At 64.1% G+C, this 23,302-nt stretch overlaps 2 protein-coding genes across 2 annotated transcripts in view; both read right to left on the bottom strand.

Annotated features, from left to right (window-relative positions):
• Positions 1-4,574: 4,574 nt before the first annotated feature.
• On the bottom strand, positions 4,575-7,908 carry LOC119090875 (uncharacterized). Its single transcript, XM_037213610.1, has 4 exons — positions 7,869-7,908; positions 7,435-7,615; positions 6,657-6,722; positions 4,575-5,627 (listed from the first exon to the last, which is right to left on the bottom strand). Exons 1-4 carry the CDS (start codon positions 7,906-7,908, stop codon positions 5,561-5,563), a joined length of 354 nt encoding a protein of 117 aa, XP_037069505.1. The 3' UTR covers positions 4,575-5,560.
• Positions 7,909-8,458: 550 nt separating this feature from the next.
• Positions 8,459-23,302, bottom strand: part of LOC119090873 (fasciclin-2-like) — a 16,718-nt gene continuing 1,874 nt past the window's right edge. The window contains exons 2-10 of the mRNA XM_037213609.1: positions 22,705-22,828; positions 21,339-21,646; positions 16,732-16,909; positions 16,018-16,320; positions 15,257-15,579; positions 13,663-13,760; positions 13,135-13,274; positions 11,542-11,728; positions 8,459-9,375 (exon numbers count right to left, since the gene is read on the bottom strand). Coding sequence (XP_037069504.1) covers positions 9,275-9,375; positions 11,542-11,728; positions 13,135-13,274; positions 13,663-13,760; positions 15,257-15,579; positions 16,018-16,320; positions 16,732-16,909; positions 21,339-21,646; positions 22,705-22,828 — 1,762 coding nt within the window. The 3' untranslated portion in view covers positions 8,459-9,274. The remainder of the gene's footprint in view (positions 9,376-11,541; positions 11,729-13,134; positions 13,275-13,662; positions 13,761-15,256; positions 15,580-16,017; positions 16,321-16,731; positions 16,910-21,338; positions 21,647-22,704; positions 22,829-23,302) is intronic.

The raw sequence follows: 23,302 nt of genomic DNA, 5'->3' as shown, positions 1-23,302 counted from the left end.
GTCAGGACATGCTCATCCCGGCCGACTTCTTCAACGACTCGAGCCTGTGCGTGGCTGCAGAGCCGAGCCAGTCGGCGCGGGAGCCGAGCCGCAGTGCAGAGGTGAGGCCTCGCATGCGCCGGATGACTGGACGACGGGCGACAGGCGACGGCGACGGGCGACGGGCGACGGGCGACGGGCGGCGGGCGACGGACGACGGGCGACGGGCGACGGGCGACGAGCGACGAGCGACGGCGACGGATGGCGGGCGAGGGGCGACGGCGACGGGCGAAGTCGCCGTGTCGGACAGCGTATGCCTCCTGTGGTGCACGCCGGAGCGTATACCGCCGTGCATTGCATCTCGCATTAATCCCTTAAGCATTCGCATGAAAGATTGATCATAAGTCTCACATTGTGGACGTTCAGTTGTGGGTGCGGTTGGGGAGGGAGGGGGGTACTTGGGCGCGATCGTCCTTTCTCTGTGGCGTGGCCAGTAGATGTTGTCAGGTATTTAGTGTACCGTCTGCTTCACAGCCACGACCCTCAGACCCAGTGGCAGGCGCCGGCGGTGGCGCAGCCAACCAGGCGGCATCTCGGACAGACAATCAGGAGGCATCTCGCGCCTCCGATCAGGAGCCGTCCCGGGCCGCCGATCAGGAGCTGTCTGAGGCGGAGTCGGAGGACATGTTCTGCGCCAGCCGGCCCATGGAAGAGCCGAGCGCCCCGACCGCCGGACGCCGCAGGTGAGCTGGCCTCGCCGACCCGGCACCGGGCGCAGGTGACCCTTACGTCGACCGCTGGCAGTGCCCGGCCCGTATGGCCAGTGAGCTGCCTCGCGCTCGGTTAAAATGTGTGCGTCGTCTGTCCCGACGCCCGATGATACTCCTCAGCGAACTGGCATCGGTCCTGCCTTTTTTTACTCGAGGCGTCTGATGATCCGCGCTTAGGAGCTCGCTGTTTTCTGTCTCTGTACACGAGTGGTCAACATCGGGTAGTAGTGCTATGCCGGCAGTTAGCATTTACGTGAGGTGGAATGTGCACAGGTTGATGCGCTGGATGTGATAATGGTCACAGTTGTCAACGGGCTCAATCAACATCATCGCTGAAAGTAAATCGCGATGAAATGCCACTGAAATGAAATGCCACTTGATGAAAGGGCCCGTGGTCCCCGCGGGGCATCGGCGACTGCTGTTGGCCGCTGCCGTGTGTGCGTGACTGGCGGCCGGCCCGTACCCGCCGCAGCTCCAGCGCCGCCCGGCCGCCGCCGCCGCCGCCGCCGCCGCCCGTGATCGTGGTGTCGGGTCTGAAGCGGACGGAGCAGGAGGCGGCGCAGCAGCTGGCTGCGGCGCACGGCGGCCGCTTCCTGCGCCAGTGGCAGCCCGACGTCACGCACGTGGTGGTGCGCACCGGCGACCAACGGGAGGCCGGCCGCACGCTCAAGTTCTTACAAGGCGTGGCGGCGCGCGCCTGGCTCGTCTCGTCCGGCTGGGTAGCCGACAGTCTGGCGGCCGGCGCCCTGCTGCCCGAGGTGAGGCTGGCTGGGTAGCCGACAGTCTGGTGCCTTGTTGCCCGAGGTGAGGGTGGCTGGACAGTCAAGTCTGCTGCCCTGCTGCCCGAGGTGAGGCTGGCTGGGTAGCTGAAAGTCCAGAGATGGAACGCAATTTGACGTATGGACATTTTCGCAACACTTCGCCTTTCATTACTGCTAGTTGCGTTGAGACAAGTGGGGTGTCATCCAGCAATCACTCACAATGTGGCCCAGAATCACCCAGCGATATCGGACGCGCGATGAGTGGACTATTCGGAAGAATGAGCCTACTGAGTGGTGATGAAAAAAATTGTTGCAAACATGTCGTTTGACTAGAATTGCATGTAAGGGTCATATGTCACGTAGCGTGAGCCTGACCGCTGTCCTGATCGCCTCCTCTCGCCGCGACTAACAGGAGACGTATGAGGTGATCGACGCAGCGACCGGCGAGCCAGGCCCGCGCCGCGCGCGCCACACCGGCGGCGCACTGTTCGCCGACTTCGCCTTCTGCTGCGTTGAGCCTTTCCGTGACGTGACGCTGCAGCAGCTGGAGGTGAGCGCACCGTGCCGCGTTTGGCACCCCGGGCCGCTCGCACGGCGAGCGTGTGTCAAAGCACGGATGGGGTCGGCGATTCGGTGGCGCGTCATGGTGTAGCCAGCAGCCTGTTCTGGCGTCGTGCCACCGGCTCTAATGCCGTGTGACCTGCCTGCTCTGGCGCCACGTCACCGGCTCTGGTGCCGTCTGCCCTGCGTGCCCTGGCGCCACGTCGCCGGCTCTGATGCCATGTGCCCTGGCGCCGCGTCATCGGCTCTGGTGCCGCGTGCCCTGCGTGCCCTGGCGCGACGTCACCGGCTCTGGTGCCGTGTGCCCTGCGTGCCCTGGCGCGACGTCACCGGCTCTGGTGCCGTGTGCCCTGCGTGCCCTGGCGCCACGTCGCCGGCTCGGATGCCGTGTGCCCTGCGTGCCCTGGCGCCACTTCGCCGGCTCTGATGCCGTGTGCCACGCGTGCCCTGGCGCCACCTCACTGGCTCTGGTGCCGTGTGCCCTGCGTGCCCTGGCGCCACGTCACCGACTCTGGTGCCGTGTGACCTGCGTGCCCTGGCGCCACGTCACCGGCTCTAGTGCCGTGTGCCAGCGTGCCCTGGCGCCACGTCACCGGCTCTGGTGCCGTGTGCCCTGCGTGCCCTGGCGCCACGTCACCGACTCTGGTGCCGTGTGACCTGCGTGCCCTGGCGCCACGTCACCGGCTCTGGTGCCGTGTGCCCTGCGTGCCCTGGCGCCACGTCACCGGCTCTGGTGCCGTGTGACCTGCGTGCCCTGGCGCCACGTCACCGCCTCTGGTGCCATGTGACCTGCGTGCCCTGGCGCCATGTCACCGCCTCTGGTGCCATGTGACCTGTCTGTTCTGGCGCCATGGCATCGGCTCTGGTGCCGTGCGACCTGCCTGCTCTGGCGCCATGTCACCGCCTCTGGTGCCCTGTGACCTGCCTGTTCTGGTGCCATGGCATCGGCTCTGGTATCGCGTGACCTGCCAGCTCTGGGGCCATATCAGCGGCTCTGGGGCCGTGTAACCTGCCTGTTCTGACGCCCTGTCAGCCCTGGTGTCGTGTGACCAGCCTGGTCTGGCACCATGTCGCCGGCTGTGGTGCCGTGTGACCTGCCCCAGCACGGCGTGACCCGCTCCGTCCCGCCCTCAGGACCTGATCAGACAGTCAGGTGGGGCGGTGGCGGCGAGCCCGGAGGAGCTGTCGGCGGCGCCTGCCCGCCGCGTGCGCCTGCTGGTGGCCCAGGAGGAGTGCGAGCACGACTTCGCCGGCTGGCGCCGCCGCCACGGCGTGCCCAGCGTGTCCTACGAGTGGCTCATCGACTGCGTGGCCACGCAGCGGCTCTGGAGCTTGCTGGACAATACGCTGTGCGGCGCCACCGTCGACGAGCTGCGCCGCGCCGGCGTGCCCGAGCCGCTCTGTCAGGCCGAGACGCAGGAGACCGAGTACTTCGACTCGATGGGCCTGTAGGCGGCGCTGGTGCGGCCGCTCGAGGGCGACGGCGGCGGCGGCGGCCCGGCGCGGCCCGACCTGTCCAGGGCCGGGCCGGTCACACGCCCAGCTGGACGGCTTAGTACGCCGCTCGCCAGGGGCCTGGGGTCGTCGAGCAAGGCCGGCGTCGCGCCCAGGACAGTGCCACGCCGGGACCACGTGGAGGGCTCAGCTGACGCCGCCTCTTACTGAAGAGCGCGGCCCCGTGGGTGGGTAGCGTGTACGGCTGCATTGCGGCCTCGCTGCCGCTGGCGATCATTGGAGGACCACTTGGCTGCCTGTGTGCAGGGGCCGTCCGGACATCAGTGCGTGTAAGCTAACTGCACACAGTAGGTCAGCAAGGTGGGTCACTGTTGGCCGCTGATGGTGATTTTCGCATGTGTGTCACCCCAAGTGCTCGTCTCCACTTTCTGGAGTCATCCGCTGAAACGCTTTTCGTTTTGCAGGTTTGACGTTATAAGGCAGGGCGTGACGTGGTGCAATGCCATGAGGTTGCCTTCACCACGGTTTATTTTCACAATTATGAGGAAATAATACGTAGCGCCAGAGTTCTGATGGCAGCCAGTGGTTATCGACGATATGGACCCACAACTTACGCGAAGAGATTATACAGGGGCCTCACATATGCGCCAGGTGGCGGCCCGCTGCGAAGTGGACTGGCGTGGCGTCTGATCGGTTCTCGTTGATAGTGGCATGGTAATTCCTCTGTCAGCAACCGTTTGTACTTCGTTTCCTTTCCGCTGGCGTGGGACGCACGGCGCCGCGGTATCCGGTGCGCTTCTCCGCATCTCTGACGTCGCGTCCGGCCTGATCCTGCCGGACCACGCTCGGGACCGTGTTCCGCAGAGCTGGGTGGCAGTGCCGCCCCGGCCCCGGGCGCGGCGCCGGCCAGCTGCCGCACCTGCACACTCGGCCTCCAGGCTCCGTCCCGCCGTGGCGCGTGTGTTTGTTTCTATAGTACATGAAATACAGGTGGGCCAATAGTTGCACACGTTTGGCCAACGACCAGACAGTGATGACGACCAACGACCCGACATTAGTTGTAGTATTGAGAACGTTCGTGACCCACACGAGAACGTACACCAGCGAGTCGTTGACGTGCGATGTTCACGCGCCGGCCACCCGAGGTGAAGGCCACTGAGGTGACGGCCGGCCCTGCCGCAAGCACCGCTTCTGAACGGGAAATGGTCGGCGGCGTACATGACACGCGCGCCGGCCCGGGCTGGGTCCGCCACCTCCTCCAGATCGCACGCCCCTGTCACACTCGTCCTGGGGAGCGCGGCTTCCACGTGCGCCGGACACGCGCCGCCTCCGGGCACGGTTCAGGGGCGCGGGGCGCGGCCGGGCTGCCTGCTTGACCTGTCTGGTCTCCGCGCGGTCTTCCGCGAAGTCAGCAGGCGCTGCCGTGCGTGGCCGCTGCCCAACAACGCGCTGCAGTTTATTACTGGGGGCTTTGGTCCGCAAAAGGACGCCGCGCAGCGCTCCCTGTTCAGAAAACGTGTATTTCAGTGGCCAGCCCACTGCCCTGCAGAACAGGTATGACTTACGGGTCGAGCCTGGGTCGCCTGCCAGACGATTGCAGGTTTCGAGACGGTCTTACGATATGATACAAAAACCAGCCCCAGCTTACCAAGCAACGTTCAACGCAGTACAATCAGGACACGTACAAACATGACGCAAGTGTGTTGTCATGGCGACCGACTAGACGGACGAAACTAGACGCCGCGAACAACTGGTGCAGCAACAAACGCCTTGTGGGAAAGGAACACACGAGTACAGAAACATCAAAATGAAATGGCTTCTTCTGACAGCGTCGACATGGAAATAATCACTGGAGATCTGCAACTGGAGGCGACAGGCTGCACGTCAATGACACGTCTCACCACCACATCGCGCCGACCAGTCAGGTCCACTCGCCAGCCGGCGATGCCGCGTCACGTCCCGCGAACATCGGGGGGAGGGGGGGGGGGGGGCGTGCCACCCGGCCCGGGCGCATTGTAGAACACGGGCCATCCTCTAGACGGCCGAGTCATTGGAGGCGGCCGCCGGCGACGCGCCCTGCACAACCACGGCCGGGACGTCCCTGAAAGCAGCCGCGTCTCTATCAGTCGGGCCGCCCGCGTCCGCGGAGGCCGCGCACGTGACGGGGTCACCTGACGTCAGAGGAGCGCCGCACATGTGACGGGGTCACCTGACGTCAGAGGAGCGCCGCACATGTGACGGGGTCACCTGACGTCAGAGGAGCGCCGCACATGTGACGGGGTCACCTGACGTCAGAGGAGCGCCGCACATGTGACGGGGTCACCTGACGTCAGAGGAGCGCCGCACATGTGACGGGGTCACCTGACGTCAGACAAGCGCCGCACACATACGACTGACGACTCTAGTTACGTATCTATGATGAAACTACCGGCTTGGACGAGGCCACTGGCCTACCACGTTGTTATGCGATAGGTCACATTGGGCGTGGTATCGCGACAGCTGCCCGCGAGACAGGTGAGGTCGGCCCGTCGCCGCGACTGCGACCATTCACGCGGCAGGGGATTGCCGCCGGTCCCGCGGCTCGGCAGGTACGGGGGTGGTGTCGCGACAGCTGCCCGCGAGACAGGTGAGGTCGGCCCGTCGCCGCGGCTGCGGCCATTCACGCGGCAGGGGATTGCCGCCGGTCCCGCGGCTCGGCAGGTACGGGGGCGCGTACGGGACCGCTACGCGGCGCACGCGGACGGCCACGATACGACACGCATGGAACACCTGAATAACAGCCGGGCAGGCTAGGCTGTGTGCGGGCCGGTCGTGTCACCACGCCAGGCGGAGCGTTAACCTCTGGCGACAAAAACCAGCTGAAACGGCATCGCTGCGATGCGTTGGTGACCAGGGCGACAGTCTCGGGAGATGGCACCTGTCACATGGCGCGGTGATGCGACCAGGGACCTCTAAACAACATGCGCTTAAGCAATGTTTTGGTCACAAGAGTCGATCACCAGCCTTGGAAAGGGGAAAATCTGCATGACGTGCAAAACATATCGCATGACAAGCACTCCAGCCTCAATACAACAAAGCACGAATAAGGTGCATAGTATGGAGTAGCAGTTGCAAACTAGTCACGGCGTACCTGTCATCACTTGCTCCGTGGCCAGCTCCGTTTCCGTTTTTGCTGTGTTGCAGTGGCTCCTTTTCGCTGAAACAATGTGTTAAAACATAAACTTGGTGAACAGCAGCAGAGGACATTCCAACACGATGCGGCACGCCCTGTGCCGATCCCACACCCGCCCGGTGATGAGACGTGATAGCAGCAAACTTTCTGGTAGACACGCCGTGTTCGTTGAGATAACGATTCCGCAAAGACCATGCTTCGCATGCAGCTATTCGTGAGACGAGTGCTGGCACGCAGCAGGGGGTTAAAGTCTCTCACCATCACAATGCTCGCAATGTCTTCAGAACTCCAAGCAAGGACCTCCAAAGACATGCCGAAAACTGGCTGGCTACAAACATGTCACCATCGAATGGGTTGGATTGGAATCTTGACAGCATCAGGCTTAGATCTGCTGAATAGCAGACACTGGACTGGTCGCTCGCGTCCCGCCACATTCACCGAATATTGACCCGATAATTTACTGAGAATACGTGCTCGAGATCTAAGGTTCACATTAAAGGAGAGTTGACTCAGCTGACAAGGACGGCAACCGCACGCCCTGACCTCTCACGAGCGAGACAGCACGTCCCGTACCCTCCCGTTCCAGTACGCTCGTCAGACCCTGACTGCATTCATCCCGCTGAAACGATTGGCTTTGGAGCCGAGCAGAGAAGCCGGGCCGTCGTGTGGACCGCGGCTGGGCGGGCGCGGCTGCCGTCCGTCAGCGGCGGCGGCGGCGGCCCGGCCGTCAGCTCACCTGGCAGCCGTGTTGGTCAGCTTGACCGCGCCCGACCTGCCGCGGCGCCGCGAGCAGAGCGCGTACACGATGCCGCGGCTGTTGACGGCGTAGCAGGTGAGGTCAATGAGCAGCAGCAGCACCAGCAGCACGCCCACCACCACGCCGACCAGGGCGGCCGAGGCCAGCGCCGGAGGCTCCTCCCGCTCGGCGCCGCTATCGCTCGCCGCCGGCCGGCCTGACGTCCCGGCTTCGCCTGAGGCAGTTGCGTACTCGCGTCACCCCAGCACGTCAACAGTGTGGACACGCCGTCCGCAGAGCACGTCAGAAGTCTAAACACACCGGCAGCCGGTCGCAGTAACTAAAAAAACCTGAACCAATCGAAATAGCGATGGCACAGCCTCCTCCCCGCCCGCCTCCCCCCCCCCCCCTACCCCCTACACACGTTGACTTACTGGCTGCAACGCTGTGCAGCCAAGCCAAAGAAGTTGTCATGGACACCGAACTCGAATAACGCACGAAACGTACACCCAGCGGTGGGAGCGCAGCAGACTGACAACTAAAAACACGAGTCTTTCGCAATCAGACGCTGCGTTAATTCGCTGGATATTTTCAAAGCAATCTTTCACAAACAGTTACTGGGTGCAATTGCTGTCACCAGTCACACGGAGCCACACACACATCCTAATGGCACACCAGGCGCAGCGAGAGCGAAACACTTCGAAACGAACGGTGAGTCGTTATTACCCCATCGCCCACTGAGCGACGTAACCGAGAGTGACAGTCTGGACCCGCAGCTGCGGGCCACCCGCCAGAGCGGGGACCAGACAGCTCGCAAGAGCATACCTGACTGACCGAGCAAGACAGAAAGGGACCCGGACGCCCCACGGCAAGGCCCGTTAGTGGAACCCATGCGTATTTACCTGCGTCCGTTGGCGACCGTTAGCACTACCTGCGCAGCCGTGGCGGCGTCGTTACGCCGGCGCGGCGGGGCGTTAGGGTCACGCTACGGCCGGCACTGAGCTGCCGGTGCGCCACAGACGGCTCCAGGCCCCGGCCGGCGCCGGCACACGTGTATTGTTCAGCACCTCAGGCGCGGCGACATCACAACGGCAGACGGGCTGGCCACCACCGGCGGGAGCGGATCGGACGCCGGGCTCAGTGGCGACCGGTAGCGATAGCGGAAGCCACAGCGGAGAGAGGCGACGCCCGCCTCAGGACACAGGACAGTATGGGTTAGAGCTGCAAGCGACAGGAGACGTCGACGTTAGGCGGAAAGAGGGAGGTGTGGGGTGAGCAGCAGCAGGTGGGCTGGGGCCGGACCCGCAGCCGCGCTGCGGCGCCAGGGCCCAGCCCGGTCAGGGAAGGGCGTCCGACCCGGCCCGGCCGGCGGCCGCCGCCACTCAGCGCCTGCCTCCGACACGCTCACACTCGGACGCGGCCCTCAGAGATCCCGCGCCGCCCCACTGACGCACGCTCTCACCCACACTGACTCGGTTTGGCATGGAATGTGGTTGGTCCGGAGCGGCCGGCCGCCGCGGCTCGGCGGCCCTTTGCGCGGCCACCGACACCCGACCACGCTCGCGCGCCGCCCCGTCCGGCGACTACCTGCCGACGGCGGCGTCCAGGTGCCGGCTGTCTCTCCTGGTCCGCGCCGCGTGCACCAACACCCACGCGTGCGTGGCGCCTGCGCGGCGCGCGCCACTCGTCTCGGGCGCGCCACACCCGAACCAGCATGCCCCGCATAAATAAAGCAACACCCGGACATGCGCGCGTCTACGTGGCCACACCGACACCGGTCCACACGGCCGGGCCGCGCGCCGGGCGCGGCCCGGCCCGGCCCGCCGCAGGGCGCGCCGCATCACGGCCCAATGGCGGCCAGGAGAAGCAGTGAGATACCGAGGGGAGAGGCGACCGTAGTGCTGACGCCGCCCGTCGGGTCGCCGCCCGGGCTCGGTGCACCTGTCAACGGGCGCGTGACGTCACTGCCGACGGTCCTCACACGGCCGCTGGGGCCGGCCCCCGCAGCGGCGAGGATCCCTCAGCGAGTGCGGGCGGACGGGGGCGGCGAGGACCGCGGCGAACGGGGGCGGCGAGGACCGCGGCGGACGGGGGCGGCGAGGACCGCGACGGACGGGGGTGGCGAGGACTGCGGCGGACGGGGGCGGCGAGGACCGCGGCGAACGGGGGCGGCGAGGACCGCGGCGGACGGGGGTGGCGAGGACCGCGGCGAACGGGGCGGCGAGGACCGCGGCGGACGGGGGTGGCAAGGACCGCAGCGGACGGGAGCGGCGAGGGGCGGCGAGGACTGCGGCGGACGGGGGCGGCGAGGACCGCAGCGGACGGGGGCGGCGAGGGGCGGCGAGGACCGCGGCGGACGGGGGCGGCGAGGACCACGGCGGACGGGGGCGGCGAGGACCGCAGCAGACGGGGGCGGCGAGGGGCGGCGAGGACTGCGGCGGACGGGGGCGGCGAGGACCACGGCGGACGGGGGCGGCGAGGACCACGGCGGACGGGGGCGGCGAGGGGCGGCAAGGATCGCAGCGGACGGGGGCGGCGAGGGGCGGCGAGGATCGCAGCGGACGGGCGCGGCGAGGACCGCGGCGGACAGGGCCCAGTCCCGAGATCGGAGTGGACGAGGAAGGAGTCAGGACGATGACCAGGGCCATGTCCAGGAGCCAGAGAAGCCGGGGACCGAATTCCTGCAGTGAGAGACCTGGACACGAGGCGCGGATCGAGGACGGATCGATCCGCAAACGGAATCCTGGAGGATCTTGGGACGAACAGAAACCAGCACGGAGTTCAGACACCAGGAAGACCGGGCAGGAGTCCCGGGATCACGCAGGCCGGCTAGGAGTTCAAGGACCAAGGAAGCCAGGAACTAGACCAGGAACGAGACTTGGAAGAGACCAGACGAGACCAGAGTCAACGTGATGGGGCGTGGCTGGTGTGATGGAGGAGCCAAGAATGCCGGGCTATACCAGGCATACGGTCTTCTCGCCGATGGAAAAGAGTGAAGCAGTAAGCGGGGACATCACAATAGCGGACATGACCACGCCGCGATAACACCAGACGACACGATTTAGTTGCGCACGACCATCAGCTGACCTTTCGCAGCCGGCAGGCCAACCGAGCCTGAGTCCCGCAGCACCACGGCAAACGTTACCCACGAAAGCGCTCGGGTGGGCCTTATCTACCGCAAGGGCGTCAGCATCGTCAGCATCACTGAGCTGCAACCGGTCAGCGGGACATCATTGGTCGCTATTCGCCGGAGCTCTAGGAGGCAAGGGCTTGATGTGAGCTCAGCCAATTTGACGGCGATTCGTCACCGAATGCCCGCGAGATTTCACAGCACACCCCGACTAAACATGACATCCGCAGGGGTGCAGTCCCTGGTCATGTTGTGAAGATTGAGACGAGCCGTTCAGACGGCGATGCGGCCGAGTCGGGGCCACTGGAGGTCGCGCTACCGGGCGGGGCACGTGTCGTGTCCTGCCCCGGCTGGGACCAACCGCCCGGTCCCCCTCCGCCCGACCCGTCACGTCCTGCCCCGGCTGGGACCAACCGCCCGGTCCCCCTCCGCCCGACCCGTCACGTCCTGCCCCGGCTGGGACCAGCCGCCCGGTCCCCCTCCGCCCGACCGGTCACGTCCTGCCCCGGCTGACACCAACCGCCCGGTCCCCCTCCGCCCGACCCGTCACGTCCTGCCCCGGCTGGGACCAACCGCCCGGTCCCCCTCCGCCCGACCCGTCACGTCCTGCCCCGGCTGGGACCAACCGCCCGGTCCCCCTCCGCCCGACCCGTCACGTCCTGCCCCGGCTGGGACCAACCGCCCGGTCCCCCTCCGCCCGACCCGTCACGTCCTGCCCGGGCTGGGACCGGCCACCCAGCCCCCCTCCGCCCGACCCGTCACGTCCTGCCCGGGCTGGGACCGGCCACCCAGCCTCCCTCCGCCCGACCCGTCACGTCCTGCCCCGGCTGGGACCGGCCACCCAGCCTCCCTCAGCCCGACCCGTCGTGTCCGCCTCGGACTCAGTCTCAGCCGGCCGGCCTCCTCCACCAGACACCAGCGCCAGGCGCAGGACAACCCGGGCTCTGTGTCGCCTTCCACCGCGCCCCCAGACTGACCTGGCGCCGTCAGGACGACCAGCTCGGCCGGGTTTCCGAAGCCTATCTTGTTGTGGGCGCGCAGCTCGATGCGGTAGTGGGTCTGCGCCTTCAGGTTGGACACCTTGAACGTGTGCGTGCCCGGGAAGTCGACCACCGACGACCGCTTGTCCGACAGCGACCGCCAGCCGTTGCCAGTGCTGGCCACCTGGCGGGCATAACAGCAAACACGTCGCCACTCGGTGCTCGAACCCAACAGTGACCCGCGGTGCACACCAGCCCCTTCCCCCGCCCGCTCTCAGCCAGGCGCGAGTAGTGCAAGATGATGCATGGCACGTTACCAATCCGCGACCGCCTAGGCGGGGGTAAACGGGATTCTGGACAACCTCCGAGCTGATCCAGACAAATCCACATATTTTCCAGGGTCCTGACTTGACTTACACTTAACCTGACCATGAACTAAAGCCATTGTTGACGTTAACGTATAACTCGAATGCGCTTCTTATAAACTCCTTCGTTCGGCGCCGGTTTTAAATATACGGCTATCTATTCGGTAAACTATATATCTATCTATTTGGCGTCAAATCATCTATTTGGTAAGCAATGCGTGATGTTATTTTGCGCAGCCAATGCTAATCTTTTGCATATATCATATATGATATGTTGTACGGTCTGATCAGCCATCAGTCAATCAACCGACGAACGTCCCGGTAACGATTCCTGAGTGATATTCTGCAGTTATCAGTTGCCGTTTGCATTTTTCCGACACGGCGACTAAACCCCGCGACAACACTGGCGTTAGCTGGAAAACCCGGGCAGCTGTTGGCTCAGTCGCCCGGAATGGTGCAGGAAAGTACATACTACACGCCTGTAGACGACACAGATTACAAAAGTCAAACAGTCCAAGCAGCCTGGCGCAAACTTTGCTTCCTAGCAGACACACGTAACGATTTTGGAAGCAGTTTCCAAATCACGGCGGCGGATAGAGCGGGGCTGTTTGGGAAAACAGTCAAGTGCTTTGCCACAGCGCTGCATAGCACTAGGCCACAACAAATAAGTTTTGAATGCAGACTGAGCAACGGATAGTTCTAGGTAAAGGACGGCGGGAGAGTAATCAGGAAAGGACATCGCTGCGTCGTGGCAGGAGAGCTCAACTATGGGATATCCTTACGTCACAGTACTGCCTGGAGGATGCAAAACAGCCTGCCGCGTTTTTCCGCAACATTAGATACGCGGAAATATTAAAGACGGAACAAAAATAATTCTTGTGCAACTCAAGTAGGAAATATCGGGACGGAGTCATCGCCCGGTCTTCCACCCCGCCTTGGACCAGGCCGACTCGCTCCCCTCCCTCTCGCTCGGTCTTCCACCCCGCCTCGGACCAGGCTGACTCGCTCCCCTCCCTCTCGCCCGGTCTTCCACCCCGCCTCGGACCAGGCCGACTCGCTCTCCTCCCTCTCGCCCGGTCTTCCACCCCGCCTCGGACCAGGCCGACTCGCTCTCCTCTGCCGGTCCGCATAGTTCGCCAGTCAGGTCGATCCCGCTGTTCCAGCCCGGTCCGGTGCGGTCAAAAACAGCAGCTCAACACATCACAGGTCGGCCGCCGAGACGCACCTCGTAATAGGAGATCTCGAAGTTGTCTATCTTCTCGCCGTTGTTGGCGCCCGCCTGCCACTGCACGGTGTAGGAGTCGGAGAACACCGACTTGACCACCAGGTTGGCGTCGTCCTCGGGCCGGACCGTCGAGTCGGGCACTAGCCGGGAGGTGCGGGTCAGACCCGCCGTCCCCGCCGGCGGCCAGCGTCGCCATGCGCGCCCGCCCACCGACTCATCGCAGCAGCAGCGGCGCTCGCTCGCTTCGGTAGACTTTCCACAAGGGTCAAGCCTGGCCAGCTACACCAAAAATATAAAATTTTGCAAAAAAGTCGGTCAACGATTGCCTCGACTGAGGTTGTGACAGTGCTTTTTGGTGACAAATATTCACAGCACGTGTACCGTCTGAAGTGCATACGCACCACAAAGTCACATGAACGATTTGGTCAGCCTTCTTATTGGTAGCATTTATGAACTTTCTGTCGCTGACTCGCCACGACGGTGAGTGCGTCACGCCATGACCAGCGCCAGCGTGCGGCAGCAGCTTACGCATGATGATGGGCGCCTCGGGCACGTCTCTCTTGGGCATGATCATCTGCTGCTCTGCAGACCATTCGCTGAGGCCGACGTCATTCTTGGCAGCAAACCTGGCGCACAGGCGACCTCACGTCAGGGGACACACGTACAGTCCAGCCGGAGACCTCCGTCAGGGGACACACGTACAGCACGGCCGGAGACCTCCATCAGGGGGCACACTTACAGCACGGCCGGAGACCCCCGTCAGGGGGCACACTTACAGCACGACCGGAGACCTCCATCAGGGGGCACACTTACAGCACGGCCGGAGACCCCCGTCAGGGGGCACACTTACAGCACGACCGGAGACCTCCATCAGGGGGCACACTTACAGCACGGCCGGAGACCCCCGTCAGGGGGCACACTTACAGCACGACCGGAGACCTCCATCAGGGGGCACACTTACAGCACGGCCGGAGACCTCCGTCAGGGGGCACACATACAGAAGAGCCGGAGACCTCACGCCAGGGGGGACACATACAGCACGACCGGAGACCTCCATCAGGGGGCACACTTACAGCACGGCCGGAGACCTCCATCAGGGGGCACACTTACAGCCCAGCCGGAGACCTCCGTCAGGGGGCACACATACAGAAGAGCCGGAGACCTCACGCCAGGGGGCACACGTACAAAAGAGCCAGATATCTCGTCAAGGGGCACACGTACAGCACAGCCGGAGACCTCGCGTCAGGGGCACACATACAGAAGAGCCGGAGACCTCACGCCAGGGGGCACACGTACAAAAGAGCCAGATATCTCAAGGGGCACACGTACAGCACAACCGGAGACCTCGCGTCAGGGGCACACTTGAAGCGCAGCCAGGTACCTCGCGTCAGATGGCACACGCACAGAACAGCCGGAAGCCACGCGTCAGGGGGCACACGTACAGCACAGCCAGAGAAGAACCGATCCAGTCAGCACCACTCAGGCCAGACAGCTGCAAATGAGACTGGCTACTGCGGATGAGACTACTGCGCACACACATTGGGCAGGGTCATGGGCGACACGGAGTCGCGGAACAACTGGAGCCGGGCGCTGCGCTGCGAGCACGATCTGAAACACCGTCGGCCGACGGACCGGGGACCCTGACCGATCGGGCAGCCTAGCCCCTTCTCCAGTCGAGAGCCGGCGCTAATGGGCCGGCCCGCTGCAGGAGGTGAAAGAGCCGTCGCAGGGGACATGCACCACCCGGTGGGCCCGGGACTCACCACAGACGACGCCCATCGTCTGCGGTGAGCGTCCGGGCTCAGCGGCGCGGCGCGGCACGACACCGCGCGCGCCGACCACGCTCGCGCCAAGTCACGGCTGGAAGGCGGGCCGACGCCCGGCCGCCTGCCCATGAACGAAAACAAACAATAAACTTACTGATAGGAAGCAAGAAAGCTATCGGTTGGAGCGATGAGCCCGTAAAACAGCGCACTTGGGGAGTCCGAACGATCCCGCACAGCCAGCAATACAAGGACCAGGCGATCCCACCACGTCACCAACACAGAGGTGGCGCCCAGTACAGCGGTGAATCCTGCCCACTGAGGCACAACCGGACCCCGCCGACTGACCGGCGGCTCACCTGAAGACGAACACCTGCTCGGGTCTGAGGTTGTCCAGCACGTAATTGCTCCCGACCGGCCACAGCTGCTCCTCCTTGGCGTCCCACGACTCGCCGGCCACCTTGTACTGCACGGCGTAGGCCACCAGCGGCAGGCCGCCGTCGCTGGCCGGGCCGTTCATCTCGAACGTGACCGTGGTGGCTGTCACCTCGTCGAACTTGACGTCCGTCAGCATGCTCGGTACCGTCGCCTCGAACAGCTCGATGTCGAGCATGCTCTGACCCAGCAGGTTGGACGCCTTGCACGTGAACACGCCGAAGTACGTGGGGTCGGAGGGCATCACCTGTCGAATCGGGTCAGGTCAGATTGGGTCAGGTCACGTCGTTGTGCAATTCACAGGGCCGGCCGGCCGGCCGGACCGCTGGCCGGCCAGATCACAGGGCGGTGCATCGGCCACAGACTGGTCACACTGTCAGTCGCGTCCCTCTAGCCTCAGCAGACCACACGACAGTGTAACTGCTCAGCATATCCTCAACAGATCAAGAACACTCCGAGATTAAACCACAGAAATAAAACCGAGCCTCTCCCACATCTAGTTTTACGTTTTTCAGACCACAGACAGAACTTGGCACACTTATTTTCACTTATTCAACTTGTCGACACCTTTTAAACACTTGTTGCCCGCCAGTCCTGATCAGTGAGCGGCGCGCGCATGCCGGCGCGGCGGGGGGCCCGTCCACCGGCAGCGGCCGCACCTCGGCCGGCCCGACCACGTACGTACGCGCAGCACGGACGTGGGGCCGTTGCCGATCTGCTGGATGTTGCTGTCGAGGTCCTGCTCCAGCAGCCGGCGCTTGAACTCCCACGTGATGGTGGCATTGGGGATGGACTCAGCGACACAGGTCAGGTTCACCGGGTGGTTGTTCCACGAGTAGATCTCGCGGATCGGCGAGTTGACGAACGATGGCTTGAACTGGGTGGTGATGTGGCCGTTCTTGAGCTCGAAGCCGCCCTTGTTGGAGGCGATGCACTCGTACAGGCCGTCGTCCGTCCGGTTCAGATTGGTGATGGTGAGCGTCCCGAACTGCGGCACGGCACGGGTCAGGTCAGACCACGTCAAGCGGCAGCACGGATCGGGTCAGACCGTGTTACGCGGCAGCACGGGCCTGGTCATACCACGTCAGGCGGCAGCACGGGCCGGGTCAGACCACGTCACGCGGCAGCACGGGCCGGGTCAGACCACGTCGGGCGGCAGCACGGGCCGAGTCAGACCACGTCACGCGGCAGCACGGGCCGGGTCATACCACGTCGGGCGGCAGCACGGGTCGGGTCAGACCACGTCATGCGGCAGCACGGGCCGGGTCAGACCACGTCACGCGGTAGCACATGCCAGGCCCGGTTATACAGCAGCGCGGGTCGGGTCAGGTCAGACCGACAGTCAGCGGTGGAGGGGGGGGGGGGGGGGGGGAGAGCGGCGCGGTCACGTCGCCCTCACCTTGAAGCCGTCCTCGACCCGCTCAGTGACGCGGATGCGGTCGTCGCCGGCCGACGTGCCCGGCTCGAAGCGGGCGTCGTTGCCGACCTTGCGGAACTCGACGGTGGGCAGCGGCGAGCCACCGGCCTTACACTCCAGCGTGGCTGTCTCGCCCTCGTTCACCGTCGTGTTCTCGTACCTGAAGCCGACCGCAGAGCTCATTGACACGGCCAGGACGGAGGTCACAGACGCGGCACACGAGCCAAAACAAACTGACCAGACGTGACCAACAAGGATGGCGGGTCAGACCTAGACCTAGATGGCTGATGGCGCGACCAGCCGGCCAAAACAGACTGCAATTGCGCGGGCGACAAGGTTCGTGATGCGTCTAATCAACCAACACAGACGTTGTTGACGAGCGGGCCGACCAGGACAGACCTCAGCGACACGGCGGTCCAGCTCGCGCAGAGACGGTCGGTGAAACGGCCAACACAGAGGCCGCTGACATGGCGAACTAGCTGACACTAGTGGTTAACGCTTAAACATCCCCAAGATAGCCAAATGAGGCACAGTCCGCCCAGTAATCGAAGATCACAAATCGAGATTTGTGGACAGGAGCAATCAATGATATGCACAGGCGGAAGCAGCCGACAAGCACAGCATGCAGTCCTTGACGTCCGTTTCTGTTCATGGCTGTTGATGTTGGCTGTCGTCCGTTCCGGCTACATGACATTACACACGGGCGTATGCTCCTAATGACGTAAGCCAGGCGCTGCATCGTGTATGGTTGAGGTTACGCGCCCGGCACCGCTGCTGTCCCGCCGACGTCAGACTGGTCCGTATACTACCAATGACTCAGGTCACCCCGGCCCTGACTGTCCCTGGGTGGACTAAACATTGCCATCATCATCACTGGCATAACCGCATAACCGTAATCGCCGGTACCGTCGTCGCCTTTGTTGCCATCATTACCATTGCAGCAATCACCGGCGAGGCAATCACCCAACTGTCCCGATTCCCCGTTGGTTAGAGCTTCTGCCTCCCCATCCACCCATCCGTGGTTCGGTGGGCTCGGATCGCTTTAGGCGGTCGCTGCCTGCGGCCAGTAGTCTCGAGCAGCGGCCGGCCGTAACCGTGGGCTTGGTGGCTACGTCCGGCCGCCGAGTTCGCGCCTCTCGCTCGCTCGCTCGCTCGAGGCTGCGATCCTCACGACAATGGGCGGTGAGCGCGGACAGCGGTGTGCTCCTCTGTCCGCCTGGCTCAGTATGGCAGAGGTGGCTGAATGTCCTGGAAGCCCTCCCAGAGCCGGTCACTACGTCCAGGGCGCCGGTGCCCTTCTCAGAAAATCACGAGCTTGGCAGCACGGGCAGGCCGGTGTGCATTAAACCGGTGAAACCGCAATTCATCGTCAAAAATCCCATTATTGCTGACCACGTTCCAAGCGACTAACAATCTGAGGTGGCACTGTTCTGATACCAGGAAAGGCGACCGTCAAGCATTAAACCAGCATAAGCTCAAACAATAGATTCTTTCAACGGCGCTTTATTACTGATCGCGTTTCAAGCCACTAAAAATCCGGTCGCGTCCAGCGTACTCATGAACGCATCGATCAAGCCTCAAGCACCGCCCAGGCATGACCGAGCACGTGTGGCGGATGTCGCCCCGCCCCGCCCCGTACGGCGCTGCTCCGGCGGCGGCCGTCCGGCAGACGCGCGCCCCGAGCGGCCGCCCACCGCCGACGGCACGGCGACGCCCACGCTCGTCTGATCCGCGCCGGACCGCGCATCGCCGCGGTCGCCCCGTCCAATGGACGGCCACGGGTCCCGCTCTGACGGCGAATAATCAGCGCAGTCCAGAGTCGGCAACTCAGCTCAGAGGGCAGCGGTCCGGCCATCGGACAGAGACGGCAGCTGCCTGACCATTGGATGGACGGAGACGGCAGCTGACAGACCATTGGACAGAACAGGCCGCAGTCTCGGCCTCGAGCCCGTTGTCTGCGGTCTTGGCGCCTTGGCCTGCGGCCATTCACGATGCCCAGTAATTCCGGCTTCACGATCAGCTTGCAGGGCGCAAGCACACCACATACCAGTTCGCCCACGAAACGGCCTGGCCGCATGACGCGTGCCGGCCCAAGCCGGTGACGCAGGCAGCCGCCAGTGCGGCGGACGTGCCTCCGTGACTGGGACACATCCGCCAGGTCGACGCCGACGGGACGGCGCCAGCTATGCGTCACGCCGGCCCTCCCCTGGCGCCGCCAAGCGCAAACAGCGCCCGCTGTCTGCACACACCGGCGCGCTCTGGGGAGGGTGACGCTCACACTGCACGGACGGCGGAGCTGCGCGAGCCTCGGCCGCCAGGTGCGGCGGACGGGCGGCTGGGCTGGCCTGGGGTGCTCTGGGCGCCTACCTCGGAGCGGACCACGCATAGGGATGTCCGCCTCCTCCCCGCTAGCCGTCACGCTACAGGACGAGCACACTAGCCGTCACCCTACAGGGCGAGTCCGCTAGCCGTCACCCTACAGGGCGAGCCCGCTAGCCGTCACTCTACAGGGCGAGCGCACTAGCCGTCACCCTAGAGGGCGAGCGCGCTAGCTGTCACTCTACAGGGCGAGCGCATTAGCCGTCACTCTGCAGAGCGAGCGCACTAGCCTCATTCTACAAGGCGAGCGCGCTAGCCGTCGCTCTACAGGGCGAGCCGTCACTCCACAGAGCGAGCGCGCTAGCCGTCGCTCTACAGGGCGAGCGGGCTAATGACGCGCCACTTCCATCATCACAGGGGCTATCGCCCGCCGTCTGTACGCCGGGGCGAGAGCGGGAGGGGAGGGGGGGGGGGGGGGGGCATCCATCGCTCGTCAACTCGGCGTTTCGCTACAGCCGGTGAGGTCAGCGGCTCCGCACGGAACCGACGCTGGGTCCCGGCACGTACTGCCCGTCACTGCCACACCCCGTTTGCAGACGCGGCGTGCCGTCCGGCCGGCCGGGTGAGATCAGCTCTATTGCCCGGCGTTCGTCCCACACAGGGCGAACGGGCGCCGGCCGCGGCTCCGGCCGGGCCGCCGCTCCAGGCCGGGCCGCCCTCCCTGGACGCCAGCACACGCCCCGACGGCGCTCGTGGTGGGCGATCGGCGCGAGCCGACCGGGGCGGGGCGCGCCTACACACTGCTGCCGCGGAGATCTACTCACAGTCCTGGGACATGAGATCTACTAAGGTGGACCTTATCGGATACTCATCTACCAGCAGTTAAATGCACTTAAGCTTAATCCTCCACCCACAAGGAGAGCCTCAGAGACCACCTCAACTAAGTCCTAAATTCCTTACTTCTCGCAGGGAATCCATCTCAACGCGGTCTTTTAGGCTGCTCTTCTTATCCACATCACTATGAAAAGCATCGCGATCGTCCTGATGGCCTTTGCAAAGCCGGGGCACCCAAATTTAAGATAAATTAAGCTCTGACCCTTGTGAGCAGATATGACGCTTCAGAGGTCGTACCATTAAACGCTAATGACATAATTTACAGGTTTAGAAGATCTTTATAACGCCGCTTTCTCCATTGATGTGGCCTGTTTAGTTCGTGATACGGCAGGACATGCCAATGAAACAACAGCTCACCCGTTTGACCTGGCATTATATGCCACAGGTCATATGTGTGTCCAGCGTACTCAACATTGCCCCCTGGCCCTGCCGGAGAGCGCTTATCCCTTGAGGTAACAGGAGGGACCGTGTTAATTTCACGGATACGGCCTGATTTGATCTGTCAAAGGTTACATTTACCATTGCCCAGTGACATCTATCACACCGTGACTCTATCCCGCTCAGCTTTGGAGATTTGGGGGCGCCTCTGAGAGCCCCTCACAAGACGAAGGAAAGAAAAACTCCCGCCAGGCGAGGCTTAACACACCCCGTGGCTTAAGCCAAAAAGCATGCACAGTTTCGGGGCGACACAATAGCCACAACATAGATCACCAATTCGTCATCAGCTGCTTGCGATCTGGTATGGCGGCGACAGCGTTTTACGCACATTCCGTCCGTTTAATACTGTCCGCGGTGCTGTTAGTGATCCCAGAGGACTTGCCGCGTGAGTCCCAGTTTGTCGTGACGGCAATGATCCGCGCTGCGTCCTGCTATCATCTCGATCTCCCCGCCAATCCCGATGGTCCTTTCAGCCGTCAGGCCACGCAGGCACACAATAGCCCCCCACGTGAAGCGAGGTATCATGTCACCCGACCTCGGCTCTAACGCCTATCTGGCAGCTTGATCAGCCGCGCGGGGCCCCGCCGGACCGCCCGACACCGCGCCGGAGAGCGCGCGGCGACCAGCCCGGGCAGACCCGGCCACGGCGTCACCCACAGCCGACCGTGACGTCCCCAGCATCCGCACCCCACCTGAGAGCAGCGCCAGCGGCCAGCCCGGACAGGCCCGACCACGGCGTCGCCCACAGTCGGCCGTGACGTCCCCAGCATCCGCGTCCCGCCGGAGAGCAGCGCCGGCGGCCAGCCCGGACAGACCTGGCCATGGTACCACCCAGAGCCGGCCGTGCCGTCCCCAGCACCCGCGTCCCGCCGGAGAGCGCGCGGCGGCCGGCGCCGCTGCCGGGTGCGCGCGCGGCGGCGCCGCTGCCGCCCCCTCACCGGATGATCTCGGGCTTGACGATGACCACGACGTTGACGCTGGTCTCCACCCGGCCGACGGCGTTCTCGGCGATGCACTTGTACTCGCCGCCCATGTCGCGCCTGGCCGGGTCGAAGTTGAGCGTGCCGTCCTTGGGGTCGACGCTGAGCCCGTCCACGGTCGACACGTCGGCGTTGTCGGGGTTGACCCAGGTGCGCGTCGGCACCGGCTTGCCGGCCGTCCGGCAAGGGATGCTGCCGGCCTCCTTCTCCGTCACCTCGACCTCCGTGCCCGGCTGCGGCTCCAGGATCTCCGGCCGCGAGTGCACCTGTAGGGTCGGCTCAGGTCAGGGCACGTCACATCTGGCATCTGACTTGAGTTCATAATGAGATAGGGTTGGAGAAAATCAGCTTGTGCTGCCGGCATGACGACTTCATATTTTCTAAGCACCAGCATGGCCGTGACCGACTCAACGACAACCCAGATATTCAAAGGTCAGCTCACACCGCGCCACACTCACTGCCACATCCGCGCGTCCCCAAACCCACGACACACCATAGCGTGCGTGAAACGCCCCGGCTTTTGCAGGGCCGCGCGTGCGGGCCAGCGCCGTGCTGTCGGTGGTGCCGCACTGAGGTGCACAATGGGGTCTAAACAGCGCGGGCCGGCGGGGAATGCGTGCGATTTCTGACAGCGCTCCATTTCGCCAATGACATTTGTTGCGACAGTCGGCGGATCCCCCTTCAACTCCCATCGCATTAGCCTCGTGTTTCGACGCGTCAATGTCATTGCGAGCATCCGCCGGTCCCCCTGCAGCCGGCCGCCCGCGAGCCCTCTGACCGGCCGCACAGAGCCGGCTACAGCCGACCGCGGGCCCAAACGGGGCGGCGGCCCCGCCCCGAGCCGATCCATCGGTAAAGGCGGAGGGATGTGGACGGCTGGCCGACAGACTCGATGCCGGGTGACGGCCCCGACCCGACCCGACCCGTTGGTAGAGGCGGAGAGGCGTGGACGGCTGGCCGACAGACCCGATGCCGGGCGACGGCCCCGACCCGACCCGACCCGTTGGTAGAGGCGGAGAGTTGTGGACGGCTGGCCGACAGACTCGATGCCGGGTGACGGCCCCGACCCGACCCGACCCGTTGGTAGAGGTGGAGAGGTGTTGGCAGCCCACCGACGGACTGATGCCGGGCGACGGGCCGGATTCGGGTGGGAGCAGACGGAAGCCACCCGGGCAGCCGCGCCGTCACAACAACACGGGCCATCCAGCAGCGTTAAGTGGAGAGGGCGGGACCCGGGCGGTTTTACTCCGGAGCAATTTAGGTCAGCGATATCCGCCGAGGGAGAACGGAGTCTGGCACTCGGCGGCGGACGCGGATGCGTTACCTCCACTTGGATGTGGCGCTCGTCCAGTTCACCCTCGTCGGGCACCTTGGCACGGCAAATGTAGGTGCCATCGTCCTCAGAGGAGATGTCCTGTATCATCAGGCCGTCCTGCTCCACCACGTACCTGGTCGGCCAGGTCAGGTGGAATCAGGTCAGGCCAGGACATCATGTCACCAGGACGCGTCGGAGCAGCGTCACGAGCAGGTCACTGGGGTTAACGTCGGCCAAACGCGGGCTCGCAGCGGGCGCTGCGGTGTCAGGGGGCCCGCGCAGGACGAGCACGGCACATGACGCTGCATGGCGCATGATAGCACATGGCGCTGCATGGCGCATGACGACACATGGCGCTGCTTACAATCATATCACCAAGCGACACCATTCGACGAGAGCATCAGCTTCGTTTGAGGTTCCCGTAATCAGACGAATGACAAGCGTGCTGAAAGCAATGACCACAAGGTATAGCTCAATCAGATCACATACATCCCCAGCGAACAATTAAACAATCACTGTGTCACTGTCGATGAAAAGCAGGCACGCTGGAAGTCATTACGTGGCTGCATCGTAAAATACAACATCCGACAAGACAAGGCGGCCGCAT

The sequence above is a fragment of the Pollicipes pollicipes genome, unplaced genomic scaffold (genome assembly GCF_011947565.3).
Source record: "Pollicipes pollicipes isolate AB1234 unplaced genomic scaffold, Ppol_2.1 Scaffold_3168;HRSCAF=3711_pilon_pilon_pilon, whole genome shotgun sequence".
Taxonomy (NCBI): Eukaryota; Metazoa; Arthropoda; class Thecostraca; order Pollicipedomorpha; family Pollicipedidae; genus Pollicipes; species Pollicipes pollicipes.
The sequence above is the reverse complement of the archived record's forward strand: the minus strand, read 5'-3'. Positions and strand labels throughout refer to the sequence as shown.

Excerpts from the sequence above, each read along its gene's own strand:
- LOC119090875 (XM_037213610.1), bottom strand. The coding sequence starts at position 7,908 with ATGACAACTTCTTTGGCTTGGCTGCACAGCGTTGCAGCCA. Across the intron at positions 6,723-7,434 it reads CTGACCAACACGGCTGCCAG|CGAAAAGGAGCCACTGCAAC; the intron begins GTGAGCTGACGG and ends ACATTGTTTCAG. Across the intron at positions 5,628-6,656 it reads CACGGAGCAAGTGATGACAG|GGACGTCCCGGCCGTGGTTG; the intron begins GTACGCCGTGAC and ends GGCTGCTTTCAG.